The 26,990-nt window shown below is 38.2% G+C and overlaps 1 protein-coding gene across 2 annotated transcripts in view; it reads left to right on the top strand.

The window, feature by feature from the left end:
- The window catches only part of mon2 (MON2 homolog, regulator of endosome-to-Golgi trafficking), a 46,406-nt gene extending 20,086 nt beyond the window's left edge, over window positions 1-26,320 (top strand). The window contains exons 16-35 of one of the 2 annotated variants that reach the window (XM_033967479.2): window positions 1,721-1,825; window positions 2,228-2,308; window positions 2,473-2,546; window positions 2,887-2,977; window positions 3,475-3,576; window positions 6,162-6,272; window positions 7,399-7,574; window positions 7,732-7,894; window positions 10,130-10,423; window positions 11,111-11,309; window positions 11,866-12,509; window positions 13,250-13,393; window positions 15,206-15,223; window positions 16,626-16,754; window positions 20,881-21,071; window positions 21,160-21,220; window positions 21,460-21,583; window positions 22,777-22,984; window positions 23,879-23,961; window positions 25,672-26,320. In XM_033967479.2, the coding sequence (XP_033823370.1) occupies window positions 1,721-1,825; window positions 2,228-2,308; window positions 2,473-2,546; window positions 2,887-2,977; window positions 3,475-3,576; window positions 6,162-6,272; window positions 7,399-7,574; window positions 7,732-7,894; window positions 10,130-10,423; window positions 11,111-11,309; window positions 11,866-12,509; window positions 13,250-13,393; window positions 15,206-15,223; window positions 16,626-16,754; window positions 20,881-21,071; window positions 21,160-21,220; window positions 21,460-21,583; window positions 22,777-22,984; window positions 23,879-23,961; window positions 25,672-25,835 (3,162 nt within the window). In that variant the 3' untranslated portion in view covers window positions 25,836-26,320. The remainder of the gene's footprint in view (window positions 1-1,720; window positions 1,826-2,227; window positions 2,309-2,472; window positions 2,547-2,886; window positions 2,978-3,474; window positions 3,577-6,161; window positions 6,273-7,398; window positions 7,575-7,731; window positions 7,895-10,129; window positions 10,424-11,110; window positions 11,310-11,865; window positions 12,510-13,249; window positions 13,394-15,205; window positions 15,224-16,625; window positions 16,755-20,880; window positions 21,072-21,159; window positions 21,221-21,459; window positions 21,584-22,776; window positions 22,985-23,878; window positions 23,962-25,671) is intronic. The other variant, XM_033967481.2, reaches the window with a different exon arrangement.
- The last annotated feature ends 670 nt before the right edge of the window (window positions 26,321-26,990 follow it).

Below are 26,990 nucleotides of genomic sequence, written 5' to 3'. Positions count from 1 at the left end.
TACTGTTTTAGATCAGTGGCTCTTAAACTTCCCACATTAAGTACCCCCTTATCAGACTGCCATAGCAGGCTGTTGGCCGTATACGGATTCACACACCTGAGTAAATGAGCTGCATGCAAGTTTCAGTATTATTGTTTATCGTCTGTATTTACTAGCAATGTATAGCAGTAAAAAATGTGTTATTGTGACAGGCCTATGCACATGCAGGCTTCTGCATAAAAAGTATGTAACCCACAGGAAGGGTCCATGTGGAAAAATCACTAACCCAGAGGTATTTTGCAACGTGTGCCGTAATTTGCGATTTTGAGGCAGAGAAAATGTTAAAGAAGCTCTTTAGCTGACGTTCTTATTTATCATGACAAGGAGCAGGGTGGCATGTAGGAAATGCGTATGCTGCCTACGCTGGAGATACAGTAAACTCTTTGTGCAGGACAGACTGTGTATTTGTACATATATGGCGTTTGATAATAATCTAACGTTCATTAGCCTGAGAGCTTATTTTAAAAAGACAAAATAATGAGTTGTTTCCAAAGCACTGGTAGTAAAAAAGAAGTGGCAAATCACTACAGTAGAGCTGATGGTGCAGCCGATGCTGAAATGCCTTGGAGTCAGAAGTCATCTTGGTTGCTTGTGTCTCTTTTATGTGCGTTTTGCATGTACACGGCAGTTGGACTGATTAGCGTACCTGATGCACACCGTGGTTAAACCATCTATTGTCCAGAGAGGGCGAGGTTGGTGCAGATATTCACACAAACGGGCTGTCCGGAAAATGTCTGGTGAAGAGCCGTGTGGCATTGTGTGTGAGAAAATAGCTATATTAAGACAGGTTTTATGAAGTCATCCAGGGTGGCCCAAAACAGAATATATCCCAGTCCAGACTAAGCCGCGGGCGTCACAGGTTATATATAATGCATGTGTGACAGTCCCATTCTCTGCTGCTGTTTGACATTAACCAGAAATAATGAAGACGTTTGGACGAGTGGAGCTGACAGCTGTAGTTTCAGAGTGGTATAACTTTGTCTGTCTCTGTGTGTCTCTCTCTCTCTCTCTCTCTCTCTCTCTCTCTCTCTCTGTCTCTGTCTCTGTCTCTGTCTCACTCTCTCACTCTCCCCCTCTTTTATCTCATTTCTCTCATCCGCTTTCTTCCCTTCGCACGCCACCTTTTCCCCTATCTTACTGCCCCCCTCTCTTCCTTTCTATCACTCTCTCAACTACTTTCTCCTCTTAACTCTCTCTCTCTCCTCTATCCCTTCTCACTTCCTATTTCACTTCCCCCTCCTTCTCCCTTTATCTCCCCCTTTCTCTCTATCTCTCTCCTCCCATCTTGTCAATCTCTCTCCTCCCTCTGACACTCTCTCCATCTTTTCTCTCTTCTCTTTCTCACTGCTTCTTCTTCTGCTCACCCCCATCATCGCTCCCTTTCTCTCTTGTCCTATATCTCCCCCTCTCTCCCCCCTTTTTTGTTTCACTGCTTCTGTCTTTATCATCTCTCTATCCTTCTCGCTCTCCACCACACCGACCCTCTCTCCACTCCCTCTTTCCTTTTCGTGTCTTTCTCTGTCACACCCTTTCTCGTCTTTCTTCTCCACCCTCCTCTCTGTTTTGCTTTCTCTCTTGTTTGTCTCCTCTTCTCTCTCCCCCTACCTCCTTTCTTCCCTCTTCTCCCTCTCTTTTTCTCTCCCTCTTCCCTGTTTTGTCACCCTCCATCTCTCTCTTTTAGCTGACTGCCAAGAACATCCAGTGCATGCGGACCCTGTTGAACCTGGCCCACTGTCACGGAGCTGTTTTGGGCTCATCCTGGCAGCTCGTACTGGCCACACTACAGGTACTGCAACCTACACCATATACAGAAATAAACACACATGCATTCCCCAAAATAATGTGTGCATGTGTGTTTGTTTTTTGTTTTTTTAACAAATCAGTTTATATTAATATTGTTTTTCCATTGATCAATTGTATTTTTTGGATTATCACTGACATGGAGATGACTGAATCTCTCTGCATCTTGATAAAAGTTAGATTAATTGCACAGCCCTGATAGCACCGGTGCTGTAGTAGTGGAAGTAGCAGCAGTAGTAGTAGAAGTAACAAATTTAACTTGTCAAAGTGCTAAGTGACATCAATAGTAGTAGCAGCAATCTTTTTTCCAGTACTGCTATTTCCATTTTGTTACATCATTTAGACATAATTGCTTTTGTACTTATGATTTATCTTGTTTCTCTTTCAGCATTTAGTGTGGATTCTTGGTCTGAAACCTGCAGTGGGCGGTGCCTTAAAACCTGGTCGAGCTGTTGAGGGTCCAAGTACAGTATGTAACCTTGATTTCCCTGTAAAAAATGTGTAATTATCCATTCAATGTAATCAGTGTTGATGTCTCATTCTCCGTATCTCATGAAACCTTACTTAACATATCATACTAACAGTTGAACAGCCTGTTTTAACACACATTCTCCGTGACATGTTGTTGTTCAGGTGCTGACGACTGCAGTGATGACAGATTTACCTGTGATCTCCAACATCCTCTCCAGACTGTTTGAGAGCTCACAGTAAGTAACACTGGGAACATTTACATAGCCAGTACAAATCAGATAACTACAATTATCTGACAACTCAGTGATTAGATCTGATTTTTCGTATGTGTTTACATGCACTAAATACATTTGATCATCAAAAGCACCTGGTGACAGATAATAGATTTTTAGAGTAACTGTTGTATTTGGAAGACAAAGTACAGTGTCTTTAAAATTATCTTTCATTTTAGTTTGCCCTCAAAACCTATGGTAAATTAAGACTTTAATTAGTTTGTGGCCATATTTGTGATTTACGATTTGACCACAAAAAGAGGGTTGATTTATTGATCTTACTATTTTGTATTTTTATTTCTAGATACCTTGATGATGTGTCTCTGCATCACCTGATCAATGCACTCTGCTCACTCTCATTGGAAGCAATGGAAATGGCCTATGGAAACAACAAGGTAAATGAGTAATAGCTTAAATAATAGTAGTACAAGATATAATAGTAGACATTTTAATAGCACATTTAGTTTAGGAAGCACATATTAGAGCTCCTGTCCCAGATTTCTTTCCTATGAATTTGAGCAAACTTTGTCTTGCCCCAGCACCGATATATTGTATAAGCAGCTCTTGAGGTCAAAATATCTCTGCTGCTTATGGTCTGCATCTAATTAGAAAGCATTTTATTGTCTGATCAGGGCAAAACTGTGCACTGGTCTCTGGAAAAATACTTATAAAATCATCGCTGTGAATAATTAGGATGCTTGGAATGCCTAAGGGCAGTGAGGAATAACTTTGGACCACTGCACACTGTTTAAAATGATCTGGTTCTTTTTTCACGTTTTTTAAGACAGTAAACATGAGGTACAGAGCCTTGAATAAGTGTTACCGATCAGAGTAGGTAACAGTAGCAAGAACTTTCTTTTCAAAAATGTTATAACTCGCTTTTTCTCGTTAGGAGCCATCTTTGTTTGCTGTGGCCAAACTGCTGGAGACAGGTTTAGTCAACATGGACCGCATTGAGATTCTGTGGAGGCCACTAACGGGACATCTACTCGAGGTGCACACTTTTCATTTCAATTACACCCTTAAGAACCTCCTACTGAGACATTTGTAAACCTAACAATTTTTGATTCTGCAGTATACATAAAGCAAAGCTAATTTTCTCTAATTTTAATCCACAGTAGAGTGAAAAAGTCCGATCAGTATAATAAAACAGTGAGCAAGTCATGTTAGCGTAGTTGTACATTGTTGTCACTTTTTGTTGTTTATTTTAAAAGCGCACTATTTAGCTTTTCTGGAGAAGAGCCGTCACCTGCTTGTTTTCATAGAGCTGTTATTCCTTTGGCTGAAATGTTCCGCAATATGGCAATAACATCATCTATCTACGTGGAGACAAGCAGGTTACGGCAGGCATATTACAGGTCCATGTTTTTCAGTGTATGTTTGTGTCAATAAAAACACCTGTAATTGAAAAAAAAATGTAAGGTAGATCATGCGTTCCGTGCCACTCTGGAATATTTCTGGCACAGCTTTAACTTCTCCATGGAGACAAATTGGCGCCTACACCAGAAAAGTTACATAATGTACTTTTAACTGAGGATATGACACAGCATTGTCTTCATTCAAATAAAAACTTAATGCTTTAATGACTCCATAACTTATATTGTTTATTTTGTGTCCCCACTGGTGCAGTCAAGCTGTAGCTATTATCCCTGGGGTCTAATTGGGGTCTAATCACTAATTAACTATATATTACAAAAATAATGACACATATTCACATTATCTTTGAGTTATGCCTTGGTCCTTTGTATATTTGGACGTCTCCTTATATGTTCTATTTATCTCCTCTCTCTCTGCGCTCCTGTCTGTTTGCAGAAGGTAAGCCTCGATCTTCATTCATAATCATCAGCTTTTCCAATCCCTGCAGACTGTTCCCTATCCATGTAGCTTTAGCATTTTGAATTCAAAGGTCATTCAGTATAAATGTAAACAGGTAATGCACAATATTTTTGCTTTGCCGCACTTTGATCCGCAGTCCGTGCTCTGTGTTGTAAAGTGAAGAGAAATCTTTAAGTGCATATGAGGTTATAAGATTTTCTAATCATTACTTCGTGTGGTGAATTGTATCTGTGGTAAATATTTAGTTTTACACCACCTCCCCTTGTTTACAACATGGTTATGCAATTACCTCTACATATTTCACATCTGCTGCCCATGTCCAACCCGAAACTTCAGTAAAATTGTCAAATTAGGGAAAAGCAGGTACCATTTTTAGCAAAATCATGACTGCAGTTATTTTAACTATGTTTAATTCAAATTGGTAGTCAAACTGTCATATGCACTTTAAACTCACTTGCAAGTCTATGATTAGCTTTGAATACATGTTGTCTTTTTGTGTTGTGTATATTCAAATTCAGTGCCTCTAAAATCCTACATTTGTATAAATTCATGTAAATCATGTTAAACCAATTCAGAATTTTAAGTAGAGACATTGGCCCTCATTTACTAACACTGCAAAAGGGTGAATGTTTTGGCGTATATTTTAGAATACGGCAGAGGGCGCCTGGTGTAAATGAACCTGTGCGCAGAGCTCTGATCGTGGCGTACACACGAGCAGCTGGTGATAAATGTATCAACAGAAAGACTCCGTCTTTTCAATGAAACGCCCCAATATATTCATGCTTGAAGTGGCCTCACCCCGGTTTCCCTCATGAACTCATGGAATAGGGTTAAATGCTGCCCCAGGCCTGTCCAGATGTGAGAGACGGCACAGTATCGTCTGTACTTCCATGTCTTTACCACCGTTGAATGCTGCTGTTACCAGAACTCAGTGCTTCAGCTCTGGGCTGGTGTGCAGCGACTTGTGTCCAAAGTTATGCTGCTGTTTTATATTTAAAGCAACGAGCTTGTGGTGATAACTTGGGATGTGTTTAGTTTAAAAAGTGTATCCTCAACAATTGTTAACTAAAAATTAACTGCATATTTGGCTCAACTGATTCAACAAATATATTAAGGGGCAGTACGTTTCATGAAGTTAAATGTTGTTTTCCTTTGCAGTTTGGCGTTTGTTTGAAATGTGTGTATGTGGTACGCCGCCTCAGACCTGCCGTATGATTTGTGTGCACCATGTGCTAACCTTAACTTTAATAAATCCTGCAGAGCGCCTTGTTTTGGTCATACACCAAATATACATACAGATTTTGCCATTCGAAATGTTCGGAAATGCCACTGACTTAAAGAAAAAAAAAAACACAAGTCAGAAGAAAGAGGAGGCAGAGTGAATATATGGTACAATGGAGTGACAGTGAATAATATATATGGTCCAGAGGAGAGATAATGAATATATGGTACAGACTTGGAGGAGGGACAGTGACTGTATGGTAGAGAACAGGGATTCTATATATGGTACAGAGAGAGTGAATATACTTGACTCGTTGATGTAAATGCATTATAAACGTGCTTACATCTGCTAGGTTGGATATAAGTAGGTTTGCATTGAGCAGTATAATAGGATTTAGACACCTGGTGCGTATGCAAGGCCGTATAATCAGATTTTTGTATTACAGTATATGTATCTCTATGGAAATGGTAAAAATAAATGATTGAATTGCTTAGTATCTCTTTGTGTCCATTTCTTTGCAGGTTTGTCAGCACCCAAACGCCCGCATGAGGGAGTGGGGGGCTGAGGCGCTGACTTCACTCATCAAAGCTGGTCTGGCCTACAAGCATGACCCTCCACTGTCACAAAACCAGGTCCATAACTCACACTTGTATTGGATTATACTGTATTATGATGTAGCAGTGTTTTCTCCTGTGAATGCTGACAATTTGGTAACTTGTATTGTGCCATTGTCAGCTGAATAGAGTTTGGTTAATGATACTTATTTAATTACTATTTTTAATTACAAATATGTTGTAACTGAAAATACAATTAGGTAAAAATGTTATGTGCACTCCTTCTGATACTAAAAACCTGGAGCAAAGACTTTTCTCTAATAACAGGCTTTTAAAACAAAAGGTTAATAAAACATCCCTAACAACATATATTAAGTGTATACTTTTTCTACAAGGTCATTTTAACAATGTTGGAAAATAATTGTGATTATAATATTTTTGATAAGCGAGCGGCCCTACTAAAACCTCTACAGAATGCCCTAGATACATTATATTTACATTGTACAACTGTTGCTGTTTGCATGTTGGTTACATAACAGTTCATTTCTGTGACTCATAAAGGCTAAAGCTGAATATGGTAGACTGTCTCATGCTCCCAGGTCTTGTCAGGTTAAGGATTTCATTATCTAATGTGTGACATTTGAAAAGTCTTTTGTCACTTTTCCTAGGCTTGTTGTCATAGATAAGAAATGTCTGCTTCCTGTTTGAAATGCTACAGAAATGCCACATTTGCTTCGAAAAACAGACATTGACCTCACCTACCTTCACAGATAAAGTCATGATGTAATCTTTATTTCAAACAGATGACAGTTGAGAGGGGCTGTACCTGATTTTTATTGTCTTAAAATGTGAAAAATAGAGAGCTCATTTCAAAATGTTTGCAGCCATCCAACCCCATTCTTCCCTTTCCTAATGCATTCTGAGCATATTAATTATTCACTGTGTTGAGTTTATCAATGTTCAGCAGCCAAAGCAGAGTTAAAACTTATTTTGATGCTGCTTTTACAATATATCTCTACTGGGATTTTACATAAGTACTGGGAGAAAAAAATCGGGTACAGCACCTTTAACTAGGGCTGGGCAATACAACGATAATAATCTACTTGCGATCTCAAACTTTTGACTCTATTCACATTTGTTGATATCGTCAGATTGTGATTGAGTAATTCTCTAATGCAGCTCTTTCCTGGTCTTCTTTTTGCAGCGGTTGCAGCTCCTGCTCCTGAACCCTCTGAAGGAGCTGTCTAACGTGCTTCACGCAGACATCAGACAGAAGCAGCTGGAGAGTGTGCTGCAGATCCTGCAAAGTCAGGGTGACGGGCTGGGGCCCGGCTGGCCCCTGGTGCTGGGGGTCATCGGGGCCATACGCAATGACCAGGGGTGAGGACACAACACAGTAACACCATATGCTGTGATGTTCATTCTTTGATTTTAACGTATAGAATTATTACATCTCAGTAATTGACTTGACTCACAGAGTAGGATACAAAAGAACCACCACTACATTAGATCTGTGTTTGTTTGTTTCTTTCTACAGGGAGTCCTTGATCCGAACAGCCTTCCAGTGCCTGCAGTTGGTGGTGACAGACTTTTTACCCACAATGCCTTGCACCTGTCTCCAGATTGTAGTGGAGGTTGCTGGGAGCTTTGGTCTCCAGAATCAAGAGCTCAACATCAGCCTCACCTCCATCGGCCTTCTGGTGAGATCAATATATCATATCATATATTCTCCAGTATTAAGCATTATATTTTTAACTAACTTATTAGATTTAAGTCTTAGCCCAGTTCAGTTCTGTTTTTAGCATAGCCTTAAGTTATTGTTCACTTTGGCCCTAGTTCTGCTTTGGACCCAGTTGTGTCCCAGTTGTGTTACAGATTTGATTTGGTTTTAGCTTGGTCCTGGACAGTGTTAATACAACTGATATGCAGGTTCTGACTGATACTAAAACTAGTAGCAAAACTAGATGCTCACTTGAACAAACACTGATACTGAAAAAGGAATGTGATTCTACTTTCAGATTATATTTCATACTTCACTGATCTCTAGTTGTGTCCATCCAGTATCAAGTAATACTATGGCAACTATTGCGTTATTGACCAATGAGTTTCACATTAAAATGCATTGAAAACTATAAAGAATTTTACCTTGCCGTGGAGAGGATATCATGAAGTAAAACATAAAATATTAATCTAAAAAAATGCCTTAAAAAAAGATCAAAGTATAAAAGGTATATCAAAGTATAAATATTTGGCGATTGATGCGTTCATCGCTGCTGAGCTCTGAAGTGTTGCTCCTGGATGTTTTCAAAGTGTAAACAACTGCAATAAATCACAATTATATGTTTTTTTTTCCCCCCAAATAATTCCGCCTTTTCACTAATACTTGATATTTTTGGATTTATTAGCTCTTAACCAGTTCTACCAGGCTCTATTCCTGTGAAGATGTGGATAATTATCAAATAAAAATCATGCTTTTATTTAATCCTCCACAATCTTAAAACCTCTGCTCCACTGTTTTGAAATCACTGCGTGGGCGAGGAGTCAAGAGCTGCAGGTAAAATATTTATATGAATGAACAGTACGAATACAGACTTATGCTGAGGTCAAACTGATATTCACTGACAAAACAAATGCAGAATACATGGAAGTGTGAAACAAGTGAAACCCATTTATGTAATGATACAAACAAGCTGTGCATAGTACTGCTTCTCTGTTGTCTCTAAACTCGAACTGAGTGCAGTGCCAGTGCAGTTGTAGCTAATAAATGATTTAAGATGTTAAGATGTTATTGAAATGATGGCTTATCTGGTTCATGACTGTAAATTTGACATACTAACTAGACTAACTAGACTTATTTTAGTGTTACAATAATGGTGTGAAGAAGCAACACAATTTAATCATTATGTAGACCAGAGGTTCCCAAAGCGAGCCCATACTAGTCTACCACCCTAAAAATAGAATAATTGAAGTCAATTTTAGCATAAATATCATAAGACACACTATTGTAACCTGTATTATCACAATTATCAATTTACAGAATAATCTACAAAGGCGCCTAAGGCTGTGTGAGGAACACAGATCTCCACTCTGATTGGCCACATTTGATCCCACAGTTTATCGCTCTGATATTTTATCCTGCTCTCGACTCGAGAGTTGAGCTCCAGCCAAACCCATATATTGATCTGCGGTTTCCTCCAGGAGTGCCCAGTTCCTGTGAGATTTCCCTATAGTAACACAATACAAAAAAACGACAGAAGCGTTTAACCAAATCACTTTTACAATTTATTTTTGTTTTGGTATGAGAAGCTGCACAGCATTCAAATGAACACCATTTAATAACTACTACAACTTGTACATATTAGACACCCAAAATATTTTCTGATTTTCAAGGTGAATTTGGAGGAAATTTGGACATGATGTTCCTCTTTTGTTTGTGGTATAATTCCATCTAATAATAACACAGGATTTACTACATTTAAGTAGTAGTAGTAGACTTACTATTGTGAGAGAATGATTTCATTGATATCAAGACTTTAAAGCCAATAAACAGGCCTCTGTATTAAAGTAAAATTGTATCAGTTCACTAATTGACTTCATAACTACAAAATGTATTTAATTGAACATACAGCCACCTTTTTTGCTTAAATTTACTATCTGAGTTTATTTGATATTTTTACATGTGGATGGCAGATGTGAAACCTCTCTGTTCTTCTGTCAGGCCAAAGCTGGCACATTATCAGACAATAGTAACAGATGATGGTAGCTTTAATGAAAAAATCCTTAGAAAAGTATCTGCTTAATATTTTTGATAATACGTTATATTCCTCCATATCACAAATCCTGATGTTGGCACAGATATTGTCAGTGTATTGTTGCAGGTAATAATTCAGTGCTTTCATTGTTTTAATTCCGATCTTCTCTTTATCTTCTTGTAGTGGAACATTTCAGACTACTTCTTCCAGAGAGGAGAGGTGATCACACAGGAGCTGGAAAGAGAGGAGGAGGCCTTACAGAAGCAGGCTCAGGAGAGAGGGGAGACTCTGAATAGACCGTTCCACCCTGCCCCTCCCTTCGACTGCCTCTGGCTCTGTCTTTACGCCAAACTGGGCGAGCTGTGCGTGGACCCCCGACCCGCCGTCCGAAAGAGTGCAGGACAAACACTGTTTTCCACCATTGCGGCGCACGGGACCCTCCTCCAGCAGCCCACCTGGCACATAGTGGTCTGGAAGGTAACCAACTGAGATTTTGGAACAGAAAATATATTTAATGTTGACTGTATTGCTAAGACATCATGAAATCCTACAGGCCCGTAATGTTTAAAATACATCTGGTTTGACCAAAATCCTGTCATATACACTTCTGGAGGACAGTTACATTTCTAAGGGCTCATAACTAATTTAAATGCTCTTGAACTTGAGCGTTTAAGATCTTGGGAATTTTCCTTTTGGATGTTTCTTATTACAATGCCATGAAATCAGATGGCTCAAGTTGAGTACATCAGCACATTCTGTCATCTTATAACTGCCTATTTTTTTAAATTCCAATTTAGTCAGTCCGCTGAAATCTTTAAAATATTAAGCTTAAAATGGTTGTTAAATATAAGTGAAACCACTGTGAAGTAATGTCCATGTACAGCAATAACAACAAGTGAGGGAGAGAGTTACTGCCATTGTAAGGCAAGATTTGGACTAAGCAGAATAATGGTAAAAGATTTGCATGTTTATGTTGAACTAAAATGGTTTTAATGTTTTTTTACCACATTCTTTGATAGTATAGTTAGAAAATTTGTTCACACACGTACATTTTTTCTGCATTGGTTTTTGATGTCTTAAAGTAGTGTTGTGTTTTTGTTGTGTGTCCAGTGCTCTATTAAGCACATATTCTACGTACAGTATGTAATATGTGCCTCTTCTTAGGTCTTGTTCCACCTCCTGGATTGTGTGCGCACATCGTCAACCACAGCGGACAAAGAAAAGATCGAGTCCGGAGGAGGGAATATCCTGATCCACCACTCCAGGGACACGGCAGAGAAACAGTGGGCAGAGACATGGGTGCTCACTTTAGCCGGAGTCGCTCGCATCTTTAACACCAGGCGATATCTTCTCCAGCAGCTGGGTAAGTCTGTTTAGTGCGGCTGATCAGTTAAAATAGACCTTAATGATGCAGGATAATGGAATTTTCAACCAATGCTGAATACTGATGATTTTCTATTAATCATAGGCTTCTGAAAATGTTTAAATCCATTTTGCATGTCGTAAAGCCTATTTGGCAGTGTTTGCTAGTCACCATGGCAACTGCTGAACATTCCTCCTTAGACATACATGCAACACCCCCTGAGCATACTTTGTCTTGCTTCAATAAAGATATGTTGTATAAGCAGCTCAAAATAAGTCCATTATTAGTATGCTGTTTATTGTTAGCTTTGGCGTCACGGCAAAACTCTGCCCTGGTCTTTTAGAGTTGTGAATAACACAAAACAAAGCTCATTGCGGTGAATCATTAGGATGCTCGGGATGCATAATGCGGGTGAGGAATAACTGAACACTGTAAATGGTTTGAAATGAACTAGTTCTGTTTTTTTTTTTTCAATTTTTTAAGAGAGCACAATGCCTTTAAAGGCAAGGTAGCTAAATATGGTTCAAAAATATCTCTCTCTGCTAATTTTGTCCAGGTGATTTCTTCGAGGCCTGGGAGATACTTCTAAACCACATCCAGTCGGCCGCTCTCAGTAAAAACAATGAGGTTTCTTTAGCCGCATTGAAGAGCTTCCAGGAAATCCTCCAAATCGTGACCCCTGCGAAGGACTCGGACAGACCCGGGGACGCACTCGCTGCTATGGGGGTCCCGGCTGTCCTCATAGACCCCCTCTCTGCCTCCGGACCGGGCAGACCACTGGTGAGATCGGACTCTCTGGTGGAGCGCTTAACTCGATACAACGGAGCGGAAATGCAGGCCCCTCCTCCCGGTGAAGAATCGGCCTTAGAAGACTCTGCGCTGTGGTGGTCTGCCTGGAATACGTGGTACAAAACTGGGACAGAGAGTACGAGACCCCCTACTGGTCCGACTGAGAAACTGTCTTTTATCCCGAGCCAGCCCTACCTGACAGCGCTGATCCAGATTTTCCCCGCGCTTTACCAGCATATCAAAGCAAACTTCAGCATGGAGGATCTGAAGAAGTTGGGGGTGATTTTGCACGGGGCGGTGTCTGTGCCTATAAGCAGTGATGCGTCGCCCTTCATCCTGCCCTCCTACACCGAGGCGGTGCTCACCAGTCTACAGGAGGCTGTTCTCACTGCGCTGGATGTGCTGCAGAAGGTGGGGCAAGTCTAAACATATCGCTGACCTATTCTATATATGTTATAGTAAATCATAGTGAAATTTTTTAGATAAAACAGAAGAAAACAAAAATGTGAAATTTCAATGAGGAATTGTGCAATAATGAGAAAACCAGTCATATTATAATCACATTTTACCCTTCTATGAATCAGGTTAATTTTTTACACATATAAAGAAATAGTTCAGGGAAAAGTACCTACACAAACACAAACTGAAAATATCATTTCCATGTGTACTTAAAAAGAATACCTTTTTGGAAACCAAGTACCGGTAATCTTCTAAGTGTTTATTTTATGCAAAATAGTGTTTTTATTTTTATATAATTAAATTATAAAATAAATGTCTGCCCCTGGTGCCTGTATGGTGTATGACCCACTCATATTCACCAACCTTTGTCTAACCTTTACAACCTTTAACAAAAGTTTACTGACCCTAAATTCATTGACTCGTCTTAATTTGTCCCTGAGGACTGTGTGCCTCTGTGGCGTAAATTATGTTATGAGTCAAGTTTACAACAGCATCATCACAATCAAAACTCTGCTCTTGTTTATTGCATATAAAGAATAAAGATTAGTTATAAGTAGAATGCAGAGTTATTGACTTATCTTGAGTCCAAACTGTTGTCTCGGAGCAGCATGTCTCTTGGTGAACGATCCAATTCCCAGTGTTCCTGCTGAGTTCCTGATCCGTGTTTGTTCCCTGTTCCCTCCCCGCTGTAGGCCATCTGTGTGGGCCCCGAGAGTCTGCAGGTCATGTACCCGGCCATCTTTGAACAGCTGCTGCGCTTCGTGGAGTTCTCCTGCAAACCTCCCACGTACGGGCGAGTGGAGACCAAGCACGTGGCCAACGCTAAGTACAACCAGGTGAGACTAGGGCAAGAACGAGGGGCTTATGGTATTTACATTATTTTTTGCAAGATTTTGTATCTGTTTTGTTATAAGGCTTGCACAATATTCTCTTAGTTGCAGTCATATTACAAGTGTGTAATAAGTGTATACTGTTTTTTTCTTTTCTTGCAAATGTTTTCATCAGTATTTTTTTACTGCTAAATATAATATTGAAAAATGTATATGTTTGTTCCAGTGTCATACGGATACTAAAAGCAAACTCTTTGACAAAATTGAAGATCCAAATTTTTTGGGAAATTATCCCAATACTGCTGAACCACAAAAGTGGAAAATATCTATTTTAAACAAGTATTTTTACATTTTCTTATAGATTATATATCGCCCACCTTTATCTTGTCCCTTTTACCCCATATCACTCAGCCCTAGTCGTCTGTCTGTATACTTGTACTTGTACTTGTACTTGTACTTCCTCCGTTTTTATTTAAAGTCCTGTGGCATTTCAGATCTTCGAATATTGTGCATCCCCATTGTTATTTACATTGTTGCATTATTAAAGGTGCACTGTGTAACTTTTCTCGTTAATGGTCCACTGCCTCTATAGAGTTTCTTCTCTTGGAATGTTCCACAGTATGGCATAAATAAAAGGTATTTATCTCCATGGACACAAGCAGGTGCATAGGCAACTTTTCTTTTAAACTGCAATAAAAATGGCTGTAGTTACATAACAGCTACATAGTCAAAATATCAAATTTCAAGCAAAGCAATAATCTGTCCCATGACACAAGGTTTCAAACCCTCCACCAGAAAAGTTACATAGTGCATCTTTAACTATTTGAATAGGACCACTTGTTTTTTTGGGGGGTTGAGGTATAATATGCCACCTCTGTGTGAACCCCATAGCTCACGACACATTTCAGCCACTCTCCTCAGATTGACAGGCTCCACTGGAAACTCTCGAATCGCCCCAAGCCATCCCCTCTCCCTCGATAACGCCTCTGCTCATCTCATTTGGCATAACTCCAACAAATTCTTTCACAATTTCTTAGTTCAAGCATAGTTCATAAGTGTTTTGATTTTGGTTTAAATTTCCTCTGACCTCTGATAAGACCTCTGATCTTATGTGTGAGTGTTGCAAAACTCATATGTTTACTCTGATCACAAGATAATGATCATGAGATACATTTATCTCATGAGCAGAAATTTGTATTTTCAGAAACTTGTGATTAAACTGTTTCTGTTCAGTCTATATTAATATTTAGTTTCTCAAGTGCACACTGGCAGAGTGTTTAGCACCCTGACCTCAAAGTAAAGTAAGTTTATAGGTGAAATTCCCAAACCTTGTCATAGTCTTCATGTTTTCCTTAGTGCTATTTTTGTCTGTTTCAAATAGAGATGGGAGATATATTGAAAAATTTATAATATCATAATTGTTGTTTGGGAGGTATAAAAAATTTGGATACTGTGCCATAATATTTTGTCCATTCATCCAAAATGTGCTGAATGTGCCTGTAAATGTTTTGATTGAGGTTCAAGTATCTTACAATAAGTGAATGGACTGTGTATAAGTAACATGCACCTGCTTGTCTCCATGGAGATAGTAAAAGTTTAATGCCATACTGTGAGATACAGCTCATACTGTTGAAAATTCTAAGCAAAGCAATACCATCTCCATGAAGACAAGCAGTTTCTGTGCCCTCCAGCAGAAAGTTACGCAGTGCACCTTTAACCACTCGGCATCTTCAAAATCAATACAATTTAGACAATATTGTAATTGCAATCTTCTCTCATTCTTTTCCTTTGGGACTCCTCACTGGATAACCTTTATAGATCCAGCTCTTTGCACCGGTGAGTCCATCTCCTCTGGCCCCTCGTATTCTAGTAACAATCTGTGCTGAACTCTGCAAAAACCTGCCTCCCACGGTTTGGCTTTTGAGTAGGGTTGTCAAAAAAAATCCATACCCAGATCCTAAATGATACTAAAACTAATGCTGAAACTAGAAACTCAACAGGCATCAATACTGAGTAAAATCACAAAAATGAAGACAAAGTTGGACTTTTCCTGAACAGTTTTAAACTGGTCTTGATCTATTGAGGGGTTTTGGCTTCCTGTTGTCTGGTGGCATTTTGAGGACAGTTGACCATTCTAAAGATATCACACCTTGTTTTGAATTGTTAATAGCCATGGCAACAGTCCTAACTTTTCATCATGCTGAATGAAATCCATAGATATAAAAGCTAGTATAAGACCACATAGAATAACTAGAGAAATTGCATTATTATGTGTTGAAAATCACATTCTCTTGTATAAATAGAGTGTTTATTTACTGTGGTATCAACATCAATATCAAGTTTTTTTTCCCCCCTTGTTATGAAGATTGAGTTTTAAATTGTAGTATTATGACAACACTACTTTCGAGTCTCATCTTTCATTGTGCCCTCTCTCTTTGCCTGCCACTAACTGGTGGTTTAAGCCTTTGTGTACACAGTCCTAGTGCATTTTCAGTTGATTTTTTTGGTTATAATCATGCTGTGTGCACTGTGATTTATTTATTTATTTTATACATACAGAGCTTAAAGACACACTTGACAAATCAAATCTAAGTATTCTCAAACATTAAAGGAGACATATTATGCAAAAATCTACTTTTAATAGTGTTACAATGATTTTCCCTCATCTCTTTCTGGTTCTGGTCCACATGGATCACTAACTCACTAACTGTATGTTGTATCGTCCTGCATTAGAGATGTTGGTGCTTTCTCTGCCCACTTCTCTTATTGGTCAACCTCCAACATGTTCTGAGTGACTGACAAGTGAATTTAACCAATCCCATTGAAGTATGAACTGTCAAAAGCAGTGGACAGCTTTAGTTTACTCAGACACTGTAAGCTATTAATTGTACATGTAATGAAAAATTGCCATATGAACTTTTTGTTAAACCAGCCATGCGTAATCTCATTCTGCCCCCACTTTTTTTTTTTTTACTAAAAACACTTTAAAGCTATTATAAGTTCAATATTGTTGTTTACAATTATCTAAATATTAAATACTGTGTCACTGATCGACTTGTATAATAGATTACAGTAAACACCTGACCAAAGCATATCATGTCTTCTTTAAAAGTGTAAGACCATACGAATCTAATATTAAATATCCATGCAAGGTGTCTTTAAATGCTTTATGAATGTGGTGTGAACAGAGTTGCCAGATTTGCCCATTTGACTCCTATTTTCCTTCCTCTTCTTGCAGGCAGAGTGGGTGGCCTTAAACTACGTGCCCTTCGCAGAGCGCTCCCTAGAGGTGGTAGTGGACCTCTACCACAAAACGGCATGTCACAAAGCGGTCATCAATGAAAAAGTTCTCCAGAATATTATCAAGGTATTTCCCAGAATCAGACTTGGTGGGTTTGCTTGTTTGAATGTAGCTGGTATGATTATGTTATTGGTTCTGGTTCGAGGTTACCTGAAGAATACACACTTGAGTCAAAGGCCTGAGTTCAGATGGGCATGATTGACAGGTGGATTAGCCAATCAGGGGCACGCATGGTTTGTCCATATGAAAACAAATATGGCTGCTTATGAGGAAAAAAGAAAGGAAAATCATATCTCAAGGGACTGAACATCATGGCATATTTACTCAGAATGAATAAAAGAAGCACTAAACTCTGTAAATCTAAGGTGAGATATGTTTAATTTTGTTCAAAACCATAGGTGACGAATGAGCTCCTTCATGCGTCATTGAAATAAACAAATCTGAATACACGGCTGACCAAGAATTTCTTTGGGTGACTACAGTCCTTAACTTTAAATTAAATCAAATGTAAGATCTCATAAAGTTATTTGACCACACTTTGGCGATATGAATAAGCGCTGATTGACTGTGTGTTTGTATACATACCCTCACACGTAGATTAATAATTGACTTTTGGGAGGTGCTTTTACTGTCTACAAAAGCATTATAAACAATCTATTATCGTTATAGCTGCTGGGATCAGCGCCAACGACCACATTCTCTAAGTGACTTGAGCTGAAAATGATGAATGACCAAAATGACACATATGGGAGCTGGCTGCGTCTCTTCTGTACGCACGAGGAGCAATTTAAACCTTCGGAAATCTATTTTTAATGATGTCATAGCAGCTGTTGTCATTAGCAACGCACAATGATAATTACTATAAATACATGTAAAATAAGCTGTACATGTCTGCTCCAGTACTACAGTTGTGGGCAAGTTAAAGACGCTGTACATAAAAAACGTGAAAAATTAAACTAATTCATTTTAACCAGTTTCCAGTGGTCCAAACGTATTCCTACATATCCTAATTATTCACCGCAATGAGTTTATAAGCGCTTTTTGCAACTTTCAGACGCCACTCAGCCTCCGTGCTGCCTACACACACTTAACTTTTAATTGTTAATCCATAGAAAATCTTGGATAGTTGGGCTTCAATATACAACACATGGCCCACAATAACAATAACTAAACAACATTAAACAACGTGACAGTGCTGCAAGAAACATTATCTGAAACAGTAAAAATGCATTTGTCTCTTTAAAAATAGTCATGTCGTGCAGAATTACATGCCCTATCATCTTTTTGTGAAAACGCTGCATATGCAATAGTGAAATATAACAAGAAATATTCACCAAATAAAGTATTGGGTTTGCTTTTTTGCCACATCCCTCAGTGGCAGAGCTTCATAGTTGAGAGTGTGAGTGTTTGGTACAGTAACAGCTCTGCCTTATTGCTGTTGTGTGCTTTGGCATCCCCTATTTTGCCGAGTATGAAAGTGGCGTGTGCGTGAGGGACAGATGGCGCAGATCGGCAGCCTCACTTTTGTCGGTCTACCCCAGGACAGCTGAGGCTACGGAACTGTTATGGAGCAGTGTATGAATAATGCAATGTAAACTTTAAAAACGATAACATAATACATTTATTTAAGGTCAACACGTCTTTTTGAAAGTTCTTTTATGTTGGTCTCATATAAATATTGTATCGTTGGCTCTCTTCTCCTCCGTTTCCCTTTGCAAAAGTATGAAATCATTTTTGGCAAAGAAACAGTGTTAAATATTAAAGTTGGGTTATTATAATGCCGCAGATGTGACGCAGCGCATTGCCAAACCTTTTTATGAACATGTAATACAGTCTTGTAAAATCTAGCGTTTAATCTCCAATATTGGCCCATTTTGACACCTGCATTTAATTGCTGTTTTCCCACGATGGAGCAGACAAAAACCCCAATTTGAAACAATATTATACTTTTTTTATTGTTTGGACTGGACAGATGTTCAGCAGATTTTTATAAAGAAATGAAAATACTGACCTGTGGGACACCAGCTGTTTCACTCAGACGAAAAATCCACCAAAACTTCTTAGTGTTTCAAATTCAAATTACAAAGATGGAGAACTTAGTTATGTTAGAAAGAAGAAGAGAGAGGAAATAACTCATCTTAAAAACAACTAACATGTAAAACGAGTGAAATACAGACATGAAAAAACGTTGTACTAAAATTAGACGTACAAAATGAGGATTGTACTTTCATATTAAATTACATAACAGTTGTTCTCAGTAAAATCACTGTTTGATTTGAAAATATTGCCTTTGTATCTGCAGACATAGACAGGTTAAGCCTATAAAATATTCTAGTCACTTCCTACAGTACTACCAGCTGCCTGCTTCTCTCCTTGGAATTGTTATTGCTTTTCCTGGAATGTTACACAGTATGACATTAAAAATACTGGAGCGGTTTAGTTTATGAAATGTTAATTGACATTTCTAGTCATCAGTGATTAGTGTGTGGGCTTTAAATTTAAATATCTACAACCAGTCCACTGTCAGTAAAAGCATGTGGTTTGGAGCAGAGTTCAAACTGTGGAAGAATCAATTCTGACCTGTAACTTTGCCTACTGGCCTGTCGCCATGGAGATAGATGAGTTTAAATTGTGCTGTACCTGATTTTTACTGTCTTAAAACATGAAACACAGAACCAGTTTATTTTAAAGGATTTGCAGCGGTTGCATTCCGAGCAGCCTAATTATTCACCACAATGAGCTTATAAGTGCTTTTCACAACCAGAGACCAGACCAGAGTTTTCCTGTCACGGTAATGCTAACAACAACTACAACACACACTTCCCGATTATCACACAACATATCACCTTATAATTTAATGCAGACTTATTTTGACCTCAAGAGCTGCTTTATATACTGTATTTTCCGGACGATAAGCGAAAAAATGCGTAATAAAAAAAGAAACATATATAAGTCGCACTGGACTATAAGTTGCAAGAACAGACATTTTATCTTTAAAGGCAAGTTATAATAATAACAATAAAATAGAGAACAACAGGCTGAATAGCAGCACAACACGCTAACGTAACACATAGACAAGGAACTGAATATGTGTCTGGTATGTTTATGTAAGATATTAACAGTTAAGCCGCATATGTTACGTTAGAGTAGTTATCTGATTGTCCACAAACACGAGAGACATGAGAGTTGTTTTCACTGATGTTTACTGTGGTCTTACTTCTTCATCACACTTTGGCCTGCGAGTAAACAAACCAGTGAACCCAAAACTTTATATTTACTTTTCAATTGTTTCTTAAATAATGCTCTGTCGTGTAAGGATTCATGGAAAACAGGAAGTACTTTTCATGACCTTAAACTGACTTATGATTAACTAAACATTTACAATATTGTTCCAGATGAAAAATTATCACCTTTATGGTCTTATAAGTGAAGGGGAAATAAATAAGGGGAAATTAAATATGAAATGTGTAAAAGAAAACAAGTCAAGTACATTTTCTTACAGGTATTACAAACACAAACTGCCATCTATTGGCTGAACAAGTGAACTGTAACATTTATAATCAACCGTTACCGAACACATACGTAAACACGTACGTGAAGCTTAGACAGTGAACTGAATATGTGTCTGGTATAATAATGTAAGATATTAACAGTTAATCAGATAATTATTAAAGCATAAAAAACAAGCTAACAAGTTTACTCTGGATCTCACTTAAAATCACTAAATCCATTGAATTCTTCATCCTCGGTGTCGCTTCTGAACAACTCCACCTGCTCTGGAGGTAGAAGGCTGTTATACTGGTACAAGCCTAGAGTGCCTTGCGCAGTTGTCATTGTGAAAATAACGAAAATGAATTATATATTTTAATAATTTCACATGTAAGTCGCATCTGAGTAGAAGTCACACCCCCGACAAACTATGAAAAAAAGTGCGACTTATAGTCCAGAAAATACATAAATTATATATATATATATATATATATATATATATATATATATATATATATATATATATATATATATATATATATATATATATATATATATATATATATATATGAATAATATCTGTACTGAGGCAATACACATGGTACAAGTACATGGAAAAAAATCTATACAAGCCCTTGAATGCCATGTTGTGGAACACTCCTTTAATGCCATGTTTACCTCTCCTTCCTCCTCTGTCCCTCAGACACTCCGGATGCCTCTTGGTTTGAAGTACTCTTGTCCTTCAGAGAGTACGTGGAAGCTGGCGGTGTCGTCGCTGCTCAAAGCGCTCTCCATCGGGCTGCCCGTAGCTCGGCAGCACGCCTCCTCCGGGAAGTTCGACACCATGTGGCCAGAGCTGGCTAATGCCTTTGAAGACTTTCTCTTTACCAAAAGGTGCAGAAATGATTCATGAGTAGTGTGGGAGTATAAAAGATGTAAAAGGCTTGTACTGACTAAAAAGACTTGGTTTTTGTCCTCGCAGCACACCTCCAGATAACCTCTCCATTCAGGAATTTCAAAAGAATGAAGCCATTGATGTAGAGGTGAAGTTCTCTCTTACTTTTACACCAACATAGCAAAACATTATGACTATGTAGGTCTGTAATGTTGAATACTGTATCAATTTATCAATCAGTGAATGAGAGGTGTGGGAAACATTTTGACATATGTTGTAGAGTTGTCAAAAAAATGTGTTATTGGTCCAGCCTTAACTCTCCACGTGACTAATGTGTCTGACGCGTGTCCGTACATTTCTTAATCATCTTGTTTCGTTTCGTTGCAGGTCGTTCAGCTGATCAGCACCGAAATTTTACCGTTTGCCAATTTCATCCCCAAAGACTTTGTTGGTCAGATCATGGCTATGCTCAACAGAGGATCCATCCACTCCCAGTCTCCTTCATTCACAGGTAAAGTTATATGAGGAAGTTTTTAAAGACATTTTGGTGTAAGTCCACGAGTGACAAAAGCTTTATGTTGACTATATTAAAGCGTTTGAGCATTTTGTGGTCTATCCTTTGAAACTATCATATTTTGTGCATCTGTGTAATGTTTTATCCTTCCAATTACAGAATTTAAAATTATAAATCAGATATTATGTCCTGGCTCAATACCTGCAATACCTTTTACTTGAGTAGTTTACATTGTACTTCTACTTACATAATATTATTTTGAAGTAAGTGCTTTTATATGAGTGCATTTTTGACCTTTCGACTCACTTCCGGCTGCATGTTGCTTGTATAGACCAACATGACGATAGAACAGTGTGTTAGGGTTTGCCTCCATGTCTCAAACCACAACGGCAGGTAGGGCTGCAACGATTTATCAACCAATCATAATTCCTGACTATGGACATACAGACTCTAAAACACATGTCAAAAGACCTTTTTTATAACAAAGACAGACATTATTGAATACATTTGTCAAAAAAGAATAAACGATTTCTGTAAATCTGGGCTATTATAATGTTGTGTTCTGTACGTGGATGTCTTCTGTCACAATATTTCAAGTTTGTCTTGATTGCTAATGTATTTTAAAAGTCTCAGTGTACAATAGAAATAATCATACTTGTCGTAGTTGCAGCTCTAATGGCAACAAAAGGTCAGAGCCGTGTTACTGTTCTTATCGAAAGTTTCCACCCCTATTGATACTGTACTGTGACATCATGCTGGGGGTGTTCTGTCTGTGTGTCTATGGGGGAATGTTCATGTTACCATGGTGACACAATTCAAACATTAGCAAATATTGCCAAAAACATTTTAAGAAGGTCTCAAATCTCAAGAAAAACATACCAAATTGGTCAAATGTGGTCAGTGCAAGCATTAACGGTCATGTTTAGATGTTTGATTTTTTAAAAAGGTGAGGCTAACTAAATGAAAAACTGCTAATTAACTCGTGACTGTAATTTTATGTGAGAGCGACTTGTTTAACAGCACATATCAGCTCACCAGACCTCAGCTCAGATTAAGGTCTGAGACAGAGGTTCAGACACAGCAGTACCTCCAGTTAACATCACACTACCAGGGAACGTTGATATCATCAGCTGCAAAGTGTCAAATTAATACTTTACTTTCTTATTGAAACATGTTTTTGTGTTTTTCAGAAGCAGAGATCGATGTTCGGATGCGTGAGGAGTTTTCAAAGGTGTGTTTTGAAACGCTGCTGCAGTTTTCCTTCAGTAACAAAGTGTCGACGCCTCAGGAGGGATACATCTCGCGCATGGCTCTGTCTGTGCTGCTCAAGAGGTCCCAGGACGTCCTACGGAGATACGTGGAGGATGAGAGGCTGAGCGGACGCTGCCCCCTGCCCAGGTATAGCACAATGTGAAGAACTCAAGTGACAGGTTTTCATGTGTATCTAATAAACACGTGATTGATGTGATAATACCATTTTAAATATTTATTAAGTTTTACATCTGTTAAGTGGCAATTTCTGAAGATTAGTTGAGAGTTCATCAATAAACATAATTACAAATGCAGGGACAACACAATTTTCTGACAGTTTAAACATTAATTTAACAGAATAAAGGTTTTAGGTGTCAGATTCATTAAATCATAACTACTGTGTAAATTAGACCTTTATGACCCTTGTTTATGGTATAGTTGCAGTCTGTCCATTTCCAACCAATAAATAAAATGATAAATGTCACCAAAATGATCAAACTAAACTAAATGTGCACAATGTCTAGTCAAATCTTAATATAATGTTTGCTATGTTTTAGGGAAGTAGTAACTGCTGTCAGACTTTGTGTCCATTTTGTTTCATGTTGATAGACCCAGTAAACCTAAATATTAACCACAAAACCACAAACTTTTACTTTAAGATACTTTAAATGCCATATAGTGAAACTTTCCAGGCAAAGCCATAACATGTCAAGGAAAGCAGATGGCGGTCCCCTCACGAGAAAAGTTACACAGTGCACCTTTATGGCTTGTATTGCCTAAGCCCAACCAACACCTCACAGCTATAATAACCAGAAGATGATAAATGAATTAACATGTACGATGCATTATTTATTTCCCTGCAGTTATTCTCAATAGGACCATTAGACGTTAGCACAGAAACCCTTATGGGAAAATCGTAATTACAAAACAATAGAGGGCTTAATTACTGACTAATACTCTTGTCATGAACGCAGTATAACTCATTTATTATTATGATTATAGATGTTTATGTGAATGTTTTTTTTTTTGTTTTTTTTCTAGGCAACAAGTCACAGAGATTATATTTGTTTTGAAAGCAATCAGCACTTTGATGGACTCCCTAAAGAAGACACAGCCCGAGAATGGTATGTTCTTTTTTTTTTTTTTTTTTTTTTCCCCAAAGTATTTAAAGGCACCATACCTGTTTATTGTTTGTTTTTGGATTTTTTACTTGATATTAGAAACGGAAAAAAAATGACACTAGCTCATTACAAGCATCTTAATTATTCGTCACGCTGAGTTTTTAAGCACTTTTCACAGCTTTAAGAAGGCAAGCGGAGTTTTGCCGTCACAGTAATGCTAACAGCACCTAGCGTACTAACCACAGACTTCCTTATTATTGGACTTTCTAATTAGATGCAGGCAGAACACAGCTGACTTATTTTGACCTCAAGAGCTGCTGATACGATATATCTTTACCGTGGCAAGACCCACAGCTCAAATACATGAAAAAAAAGCCAACAACTTGCAACCTCTCCATTTATTATATGTTAATTAGGTCAGTGCGCATTTGGGACTTATGTTACAAATGAGCTTTATGTCCTTTCAATCTTCGCAGAGCTGTTTACATCCAGCCAAGGTCAATTATTGCAATAAATGATTTTGAAAGTAGAAAAGATTGAAATGAGAGCGTCTGGGATTGCAGGTTTTCAAGTGCCCTTCACAATGTTTGCACCGCGCGACGCAAAACTCATTCCAAATCCGCCTGTGGGAATCTGGGCAGGGAAAATGATTTCTTTGATTGCCTTTTATCACAATACATCTCACTGGCCCCCCTCCTGCTGTCCTGTGGGTAGAGGTAGAAAGCTGAAAATGCAGTTTTGTTAACATTTCAGGAAAGGTCAATAAGGATAAAAATAAAAGGTTGTGCTCATGACTTTCTTGAATATGTAATCATTTCAGAGAGAGGGCATGGGTCTGTGTCACTCTGTGATTCACTATTTTGTACATGGAAAAACTGAACAATAACTGATAATAGTGTAAGCAACTTGTATTGTAATAATGGATTTAAAAATAAGTTATGATATTAAAAAAAGGACCTTTGTCACTATTTGTAATTTTGTTAATACTTGTTCAGATTTTTAGCCTTTTAATTTCTCATTTTATTATTATTGTTATCTTTTATAATTTATTTATAATTTATGAGATCTTCCTCTAGTGTGTGAATACAATGTCGTTAAAGGTGCAATATGCAACTTTTCTGATTGGCGGTCTGGCCTCTGCTTGTCTCCATGGAGATGATATTGCTTTGCCTGTAATGTTTCACACTGTGGCAATAAATGTATCTATCATAAATGTATGCAGTTACAGCTGTTGCCTAATCAGTCATGGAAGGTTTGAAGCAAATGTCTTTACTAATGGATTTTAGAAGATAGATCAACTGGTCCTGTAGTTTGAGGAAAAATACCGTGGATTCTTGCTGTGAGCAGAGTCTCCTCCCCATAGATCTCACTTGTAACTTGGTCGGGTCACTCTACCTGCTTGTTTCCATGGATAGATTAGTTTACTGTCATGCTGTGTGTGTGTGTAATCCCTCAGTCGTCCAAATACGATCCGTAGTCAAGTGTCAACTAGACAGAATATTTTTGAGTGAAGACGTTTGGCTGCTCATCCAAGCCGCTTCTTCATCTGAGCAGAACTGAAGAAGCAACTTGGACGACCACTTTTCTTGTACTATGTCATACTGTGGAACATTCTCAGCAAAGCAATGAGATGGAGAAATAAACAGATTTGAAATATACACTGTGTAATGTCACTAACTGTTGTCGCTAACTTCTCTGTGTTTTTGTTTTCAGTGGATGGCAACACGTGGGCGCAGGTGATCGCCCTTTACCCCACTTTGGTGGAGTGCATCACCTGTTCATCGTCTGAAGTTAGCTCCGCCCTCAAAGAAGCTCTGGGGCCTTTTAAAGACTTTATGCAACCTCCCATCTCCAGAGTCCAGAATGGAGAATCGTGACCCACCTGTTTGAATTATTATTAATATTATAATTTCCTTTTTTTAATAAATGAAGAAATCTTGAATGTGATCCACAAACTTCACAAGTGCACAGACATTGAACTCAACTCCAGCGCCATGAAGCCAAACTTATTGAAGAGAGATTGAAAACAAAAACTTTAACTGACACTATTTCGTCTCATCTGCTCCATTTCTCACGACAGACTGGCTTGTTTCACTACAAAGATTCGGGAAAATTGCTGAGTTTTTCCCTGGATGACGTCGATGGATACATGTACAGAGTGTGTTAAAAAATGATTGGAATTTAAAACAATAACATTGAAAACTGGGGCTTTATTATTTGATCTTAACGAATTTTCAGTCAAGATTTTATGCAACAAAAAAACTACTGTATTTACTGTAACATTCCACGTCATTTTCAGCCAGCCATTTGAGAAGGGATGTACCTGTCTTTAAAATAAATACGACAGTTTCAACCATTACAATTGCCTCGTCTTAAATAATTTTGAGGAGTCTGCTAACTGGTTTACCTGGAATGTCTAGCAGTATGGCATTAAACTTATCCATCTTACATTTGTCAGTTAAAGTTGGTTAAAAATACCTTGAAAAATGAGGCGTTCTTACAGTGAGCGGGGTCTCTCCACAGATCTGATTTGTAATTTAACCTGATGCCGCCACCTCCTTGTCTCCATGAAGAAATTTAATGCCATACAGCGGAATATTCCTTCCAAAGCAATGTGTGCACCTTTAATATAATACTTTTTGAGATACTAGTTGAAAGGTAAGACAGATAATGTGTACTTCATTAGTTATTTGCCAGTTGATTTGGATATTTTTAGTATTCACTGGGGCAATAGTAGCTCAGTGTGTCCTCAAAAGATGGTTTGATTCCTGCTATAGCCATTAAAATCACTGTTGTGTCCTTTGGCAAGACACTTCACTACACCAGTCTGATGGTGTATGTGTCAAGACAGTGCACCTTAGAGACTTTATATACGCCCAAATCTTTAAAATGTGTTGGTATAATATGATGTAACCATGTAATATCCCACTCTCTATGACCTTTTGTGTTCTCTGTGCGCCTCAGTTCGCCTCATACAGTTCTGTTCTATGCAAGACGCAGAAACAGTCACCTTATCTAAAGATGTGAACGAG

This window comes from Periophthalmus magnuspinnatus, chromosome 6, assembly GCF_009829125.3.
Source record: "Periophthalmus magnuspinnatus isolate fPerMag1 chromosome 6, fPerMag1.2.pri, whole genome shotgun sequence".
In the NCBI taxonomy this organism is placed as follows: Eukaryota; Metazoa; Chordata; class Actinopteri; order Gobiiformes; family Gobiidae; genus Periophthalmus; species Periophthalmus magnuspinnatus.
The sequence above is the reverse complement of the archived record's forward strand: the minus strand, read 5'-3'. Positions and strand labels throughout refer to the sequence as shown.